An 8,331-nucleotide genomic window follows, 5' to 3' on the forward strand; every position below is an offset into this window, starting at 1 on the left:
GGCTCATGCCTGTGATCCTACACTCTGGGAGGCAGAGGCAGGTGGATCGCCTGAGTTCAGGAGTTTGAGAACAGACTGAGCAAGAGCAAGACCCCATCTCTACTATAAATAGAAAAATAGCTGGGCATAGTGATGGGTGCCTCTAGTCCTAGCTACTTGGGAGGCTGAGGCAAGAGAATTGCTTAAGCCCAAGAGTTTGAGGTTGCTGTGACCTGTGATTCTACAGCACTCTATCCAAGGTGAGATTCTGTCTTTTTTTTTTTTTTGAGACAGAGCCTCAAACTTTCCCCCTGGGTAGAGTGCTGTGGCATCACAGCTCACAGCAACCTCCAACTCCTGGACTCAAGCGAGTCTACTGCCTCAGCCTCCCAAGTAGCTGGGACCACAGGCGCCCACCACAACGCCAGGCTATTTTTTGGTTGTGGCCGTCATTGTTGTTTGGCGAGCCCGGGCTGGATTCGTACCCGCCACCTTGGGTGTACATGGCTGGCGCCTTAGCCACTTGAGCCGCAGGTGCCGAGCTGAGATTCTGTCTTTAAAAAAAAAAAATTGTTTTTTTTTGGAGATCATAGAATAAGAAACTGAAAATAAAATTCATATCTTAACACTCAGAGACAATCACAGTTAAACATATTTTGTGTATATTCTGTGTTTTCTTCTTTTTTTGTAAAAGTATGATGGGCATACAAAAAGTTGTTAACTATTTAAAGTAGACAACTTGATAAGTTTGGAGATAAGTATACTTCTGTGAAGCTGTCATTACATTCTATGCCATAAACATGTGCATTCCCCCCAAAGTTTCCTCCTTACATCTTTATTATTATTTTCTTTGTGCTAACACTGACATAAGATCTACCCTGTTAGCAAATTTCACAGTACAGTATTGTTAACTATAGGCACCATACTGTACAGTAGATCTCTAGAACTTATCATGCATAACTGAAACTTTGTACCCTTTGGTTAATATCACTTCATTTCCCTCTTCCCTCACTTCTAGCAACTGCTATTCTACTTTCTGCTTCTATGAGTCTATTTTTTTTTTTTTTTGTTGGAGACAGAGTCTCACTTTATCACCCTCAGTAGAGTGCTATGGCATCATAGCTCACAGCAACCTCAAAGTCTTGGGCTCAAGTAATTCTCTTGCCTCAGCCTGTTGAGTAGCTGGGACTACAGGTGCCTGCCACAATTCCCATCTATTTTTTAGAGATGAGGTCTCGCTCTTGCTTAGGCTGATTTCAAACTCGTGAGCTCAAACAATCTACCTGCCTCAGACTCCCGAATTGCTGAGATTATAGGCAGAAGCCACTGTGCCTGGCCATGTTTGACTATTTTAGATTCTTCATATGAGTAGTATCATGTAGTATTTGTTCATCAGTGTCTGGCTGATTTCACTTGGTATAATGTCTTCCAGGTTTATCCTTGTTGTTGCAAATGGCAGGATTTACTTCTTTTTTTTTTTTTTTTTTTGAGATGGAGCCTCAAGCTATCCCCCTGGGTAGAGTGCCGTGGCATTACAGCTCACAGCAACCTCCAACTCCTGGGCTCAAGTGAGTCTCCTGCCTCAGCCTCCCAAGTAGCTGGGACTACAGGCGCCCGCCACAACGCCTGGCCATTTTTTGGTTGCAGCCATCATTGTTGTTTGGCGGGCCCGGGCTGGGGATTCGAACCCGCCACCTTAGGTGTACGTGGCTGGTGCCGAGCCCGCAGGATTTACTTCTTTTTAAAGACTGTGTGTGTGTATATATCTCACATTTTTAATCATCTTTTAAAGGCCCACTCACTTGTCTTGATACCTGTGCTGGAAAGATTTCCAACATCTTGGTGGATCTTCATCTCTTTTTAGCCTTTCTGTATGATCTTCCCAGCTCACTGGCTGCAGGATATCTAGGTTCCTCATGTATTGGCTCAGGGTTCCCAAGGCGTGTGCACTGAAGGAAAGGGAGGGAAGAAGGGAGAGAGTTAGAGAGAGGAGAAAAGGAAGAAGATTGCACAAGGGTGTACAAACCAGGCAGAAGCTATATTTATTGCCTTTCATGACTATAGGCCTACTCAGATTCAAGAAGAAGGAACATAGTTCTGATGGTTGGAGGACTGTCATTGTGATGTTGTAAGAAAACCATGTGGTCCCCAAAATTGTGGAATCTGGGAAAATAAGAGTATGTGGAATGTGGAATATCAGTATGGCCATTTTTGGAAAATAAAACATGCCAGAATCCAGTGTATGTTGAGTAACCTACTTAGAAAGCATCCATGGGTATAAACAGCCTGAGCCCTTGCCTTACCTCTGAGAAACAACTATTATTTCCTAATTAAAATATAAGACAAATTGGCTTGGCTCTCACGCTCAGGGGTTAGGGTGCCGGCCATATACACTGGGGCTGGTGGCTTGGAACCCGGTCTGGGCCTGCTAAGCAACAACAACTACAACAACAGCAAAAATAGCTGGACGTTGTTGTGGCAGGCACCTGTAGTCCTAGCTACTAGGGAGGCTGAGGTAAGAGAATCACTTACGCCCAAGAGTTTGAGGTTACTGTGAGCTGTGAAACCACAGCACTCTACCCAGGGCAACATAGTGAGACTCGCTCTCAAAAAAAGAAAAAAAAGAAAAAGAAAGAAAAAAAGAAAATATGAAACAAGTAATTGATTTAGAGATAATATTCTCTTTTGCAGATGAAAGAATTATATGAGGGATACTGGGGAAAGTTTTGAGATAAACAATAATTAAGAAATGTAAAATCATATTGATTATTATATTTTTTCAAAATAATCATTGTGACATTGTATGCAATTTTGCCTTCTTATAAACCGTTTTTGAGATGTGTGAAGTTACCTTGTTTTCTTTATTTTTTTGAGATAACAGTCTCTCTTGGTCATGCTTGATAGAGTGCCGAGGCATCTTAGCTCACAGTAACCTCAAACTCTTGGGTTCAAAGTGATTTTCTTGCCTCCACCTCACAAGTAGCTGGGACTATAGGTGCCTGCCACAGTGCCTGCCTATTTTTTAGAGGGGGGGTCTCGCTTTGCTCAGGTTGTCTCGGACTTGTGAACTCAGGCAATCCACCTGCCTCTGCCTCCTACATGTTGAGAGTACAGGTGTGAGCCACTGTGCCTGGTCCTTGTTTTTCTTTTCTTTTTTTTTTTGTTGAGACAGATGCTCACCCTGTGTCCTGAGCAGAGTGCAGTGGCATTATCAAAGTTCATTGCAACCTTGGAGATGGGCTGCAGGAATACTGCTGCCTCAGCCTCCCAAGTTGCTGGGATTACAGGTGCTTGCCATAGCACCTGGCCAGGTTTTTTTTTTTTATGTGGAGTCAGGGTCTTACTCTTGCTCAGATAAGTCTCAAACTCCTGAGCTGAAGCAATCCATTCACCTCAGCCTCCTACAGTGCTAGAATTACAGGTGTGAGCCACCGTGCTTGGCTTTTGAAAACACTCTTTCCATTCATTTTCTTCAAATGCTGTAGGCATGAACAGCTTCTTCAGAGCTGGAAAACCTTTAGTGCGTGTGATTTTTTTATTGTAGGGAACAGAAAATAATCTCATGGGGCGAGGTCAGGCCTGCAAGGTGGATGAGTCATGAGTTTAACCTCTGTGGATCCAGGAACTCAATGGTGATATTGGGTGTGTGGGCTGATGCATTGTAATGGTGCAAGATGGTCTCCACAGTCTTGTCTTGGGCTGGCCTTGAAGCTTTCTGAAAACTTTTGGTAGGCATGCTGTTGGGTTCCACTGAGCAGTGAACAAGCTTTTGTTTCCCCAGAGGAACAGTTGCAACATGACCCACCCCTTTTAGAGAAGAAAGTTGCTACCATTTTCTTTCCAACACTTTGGGGCTGCTTCACTTTTGTTGGTGGATTTTCATCATGGAAAAAAATCCACACTGTTGATGGATTGCTAATTCTCTGGATCAAACTGGTAACAGTAATGATGTTGGCCAGGGTGTCACCAGCCTGTAATCTCAGCATTCTGGGAGGCTGAGGCTGGTGGATCACTTGTGCTCAGGAGTTTGAGACCAACCTGAGCAAGAGCAAGACCCTGTCTCTAAAAAACTAGCTAGGTGTCACAGAGGGTACCTGTAGTCCCAGAATGAGGCAAGAGGATCACTTGAGTCCAGGAGTTAGAGATTAATGTGAGTTGTGACATCACAGCCTTCTAGCCTGGGGCAACAGAGTGAGACCCAGTCTCCAAAACAAGAAAACAGTAACAGTCTCAGAAATGAGTCTAGGGCTGGGTGCTGTGACTCAGGCCTGTAATCCTAGCACTCTGGGAGGCCGAGGTGGGTGGATTGCTTGAGCTCACAGGTTGGAGATTAGCCTGAGCAAGAATGAGACCCTGTCTCTAAAAAAATAGCCAGGAGTTATGTCAGGTACCTGTAGTCCCAGATTCTCCAGAGCTGAGGTAAGAGAATCTTTTGAGTCCAAGAGTTTGAGGTTTTTGTGAGCTGTGGTGCTATGGCACTCCACCAAGGATGACAAAGTGAGACTCTATCTCAAAAAAAAAAAAAAAAGAAATGGGTGTAAATTTGCCTGCATCTAATCTGACCAGCATTTCTTTATAACAGACAATACTGATGCACTTATTTTCATCTGTCAAAGTGTGAGGCACCCATTGGATGAAACTTTCTCCATCTAAATATAATTGTGCAGGATTTCTGACACTGCTGGTGACACAGTCTATAGTGCTGCTTCATTGTCCTTAGATATCACTCGATTGTTTTTGCAAATCAACCTATCCACAGTGGTGATGTTTTCTTTCACCACAGTCACCAGAGGCTCTCTGCTTTCCTTATGAAATTTGGCCTCTTCTAAATTCTTGAAACCACTGAAAAATTGTCATGTGGGAAGGAGTAAGGTCCCTGAAAGCACATTGCAAACACTCAAAACTTTGAGATTCGTTTAACACACTTTTCTTTTCTCTCTTTTTTTTTTTTTTTGTTTTTTTGAGACAGAGTCTTAAACTGCCACCCTGGGTGCCATGGCATCATAGCTTACAGTAACCTCCAACTCAGGCTCCAGCGAGCCTCTTGTCTCAGTTTTTCTATTTTTTTCTTTTTTTGAGACAGAGTCTCACTGTGTCGCCCTCAGTAGAGTGCTGTGGCATCACAGCTCACAGCAACCTCAAATTCTTGGGCTTAAGTGATTCTCTTGCCTCAGCCTTCCGAGTAGCTGGGACTACAGGCGCCCACCACAATGCTTGGCTATTTTTTTTTTTTGGTTGTAGTCGTCATTGTTTAGTAGGCCCCTGCCAGGCTCGAACCTGCCAGCCTCGGTGTATGTGGCCTGCACCCTACTCACTGAGCTATAGGCACTGAGCCAGGTTTTCTATTTTTAGTAGAGATGGGGTCTCACTTTTGCTCAGGCTGGTTTCAAAATCATAAGATCTAGCAATCCACTTGCCTCAGCCTTCCACGGTGCTAGGATTACAGGCGTGAGCCATCACACCTGTACAACCCACTTTTCAAATCAGAAAATCATCACTGTATGAAAGTGCTCTCTTCCCGGCTCCATAGCTGATGATGACTGAGTGCTACATGGATAGAATTAAACGACGCCCTCCCAACAACACTGAAAAGCCAAGCAAGGTGAAACTTGCATGGGTGAATGAGAAAGGATGTTACTGTTGACTGTATTTCTTGGAAGTGAAAATAATGGACCATAATATAGTCTGTCTCAAAACTTTTTAGTGGCCTTTGTAAAGAGGCATCTTTTAATGCAGAATAGCAATAAATAATTAAGAAGTTACTGGTACCCGGGAGGATTAACTTTGTCCCTCAGAGGTGGTAGTAAAACGAATTATTGAGATATACTTTATTCAAATTTATTCTGTCCTCTTGACTTAGGCTTTTTTCTCATTGAAATAATTTTATGAATTGTATTTATAGTATTTATGTATTTATGGTTGTATTTCATACTGTGCTTATTATGTATTTTGTAGGTTAAACTCAAAACTGAATCATTTATAACTTCATTTTAACATGAAAATTAGGTATTTAAAGTGCTGAAAAACTGATATCAGACTTGTGGTTATAACCCATGCATTCATTTTTGTTTACTCAGCTACATACTTTGGATATAAAAAGAGATTCACCTTTTATAATAAATAAAGGTGAATAAGGCAGGAACTTCTCCTTAAGGAGTGCTACAATCTGGAGCAAAAGACAGACATATAGACAAATGACTATAATGTTGCATAATATGTATAATATAAATAATATAAATGTACCAAATACTAAAACCCAGAGAAGGAAATGCCATGATGTGGGGGTGAGGGTTATGTGGATAACAGAATAATTTTGAGAAGAAACTGGAGTACAGTACTTCACAAGGGAGAAAGGGGGGGGGGAGGGAATTCTAGATTGTGGGAGTAGTACATGCAAAGATATAGAGCAGTGGTTCTCAACCTTCCTGATGCCGCGGCCCTTTGATACAATTCCTATGGGTCATGACCCACAGGTTGAGAACCTCTGATCTAGAGATATAAAATAATATGACATGTGTAAAGAAGTTTGAGTAAATGTATATAGTTGGGTTATAGAGTTTTTGATGTGTGGGTAATGTGAATGAGCCCAGATTGTAAAGAGTTTTATCTGTAAGGAACAGGTACTGTCAGGCTAGCTCAGTTGGTAGAGCGTGCGATCTTAGAAGCAATGGGTGCCCTTGTTGAATGTATAGCTTAGGAATGAGAAGTTCTATAGGTTTGTTCTTAAGTTGAATTTGTATGTAAAAAGTTGGAACAGGTATATTTATCTATTATGTGTAATAGCCTCTGTTCGTAAGTGCGAATTGTACATAAGTTAGATATTTGTAACTCAAGCTGCCTATATTTTGAGAATTGGAGCCACAATTAGATTTATGCATTAGAGAACTCTGAGGTGAGCATTTGAAAGATTAGAAGAGACTGCAGGCAGAGAATAGTTAAGAACTGACATGATTCTTTATTTATCTACCTTTGTACTCAATGAGAGGTGTTTTATAAAATTATGTTTAATTATGTATAAATTAAGAATTGAATTTAAAACTCTTTAAAAACTGTTAGCAAAATATTAATATGGGATAATGTAATGGTTCTGCTAGCTGATTCAGCTCTTAGACATAGTTTGATTAAATTTATTATTTTTTCATCCTAGTTTCAGATAAGAAAGATGTTAAATGCAAAAACAGAAGATGTTCATGTTCAATCACCACTGTACAAATTGAGACGCTCAGAATGCTGGGATCTCCCTTTGAAGGGGGTAAATAAAATTACAATTTTTAAAGTATCTACTTTTATTTGTTGTGTTTTAAAATATATTTCAGTAAAACTGAATTTTTAGTTTTGTATGTGCCTTTTTTTTTCTGCTTTTCTTGTGTTAATTGCAGATTTTAAGTGAGTTTATTTTTTATTTGTATGTCAAAGCATATATATCCAAGTATCATTGAACATATTTCAAGTTGAACTGGTACTTTGAGGTAGGGTCTTGTTCATTTTAAATCTAAGTATATATTATTATTTATGGTTGATTTCTTCATGAAATTTAAATCTCATTATGGTAAAATAAATTATATTTTAAGCCTACTAAAATTTTAAGCTTGTAGAATAATCTGTTTGCTTTTTGCCTGTTTTTTTAAGTTTGAGAGAGCATCTTTTAATGGGTAACAACTATATTTCAAAAGATATTCTCATCTTAAGTCTGGACTTTAATTGCTGTTAAGCATTATTATAGGGCTCTGAAGGATAAGGCTTAACAGCACCTTTTTTTCCCTAAGATAATACTTCAACTATTATTTTCTCTTGTCTAGAACAATTCATTGTCAATTTTTTTTTTTTTTTGAGACAGAGTCTCACTATGTTACCTTTAGTAGAGTGTTGTGGCGTGACAGCTCACAGCAACCTCAAACTCTTGGGCTTAAATGATTTTCTTGCCTCAGCCTCCCAAGTAGCTGGGACTACAGGCACCTACCACAGCGCCCGGGTATTTTTTTCTTTTTTATTGCAGTTGTCATTGTTGTTTAACTGGCTGGGTCTGGGTTCAAACCTGCCAGCCTCGGTGCATGTGGCCAGCACTGTAACCACTGTGCTACGGGCGCTGAGCCTAAATTAACCATTTTTAAAAACTTGTTCTTAGCGGCCAGGCACGGTGGCTCACGCTTATAATCACACTTATAATCCTAGCCCTCTGGGAGGCTGAGGCAGGTAGATTGTTTGTGCTCACAGATTCGAGATCAGCCTGAGCTAGAGTGAGACCTCCTCTCTAAAAATAGCCAGGCATTGTAATGGGAGTGTGTAGTGTGGTGGGTGCCTGTAGTTCCAGCTACTTAGGAGGTTGAGGCAAGAGAATCACTTGAGCCCAAA

The 8,331-nt window shown here is 40.9% G+C and overlaps 1 protein-coding gene across 1 annotated transcript in view; it reads left to right on the forward strand.

The window, feature by feature from the left end:
* Window positions 1–8,331, forward strand: part of SENP7 (SUMO1/sentrin specific peptidase 7) — a 142,337-nt gene that overhangs the window by 16,362 nt on the left and 117,644 nt on the right. The window contains exon 3 of the mRNA XM_023508065.1: window positions 7,127–7,231. Within this exon, the coding sequence (XP_023363833.1) occupies window positions 7,127–7,231 (105 nt within the window). The remainder of the gene's footprint in view (window positions 1–7,126; window positions 7,232–8,331) is intronic.

The sequence above is a fragment of the Otolemur garnettii genome, unplaced genomic scaffold, assembly GCF_000181295.1.
Source record: "Otolemur garnettii isolate 467f Iridium unplaced genomic scaffold, OtoGar3 scaffold00220, whole genome shotgun sequence".
NCBI lineage: Eukaryota > Metazoa > Chordata > Mammalia > Primates > Galagidae > Otolemur > Otolemur garnettii.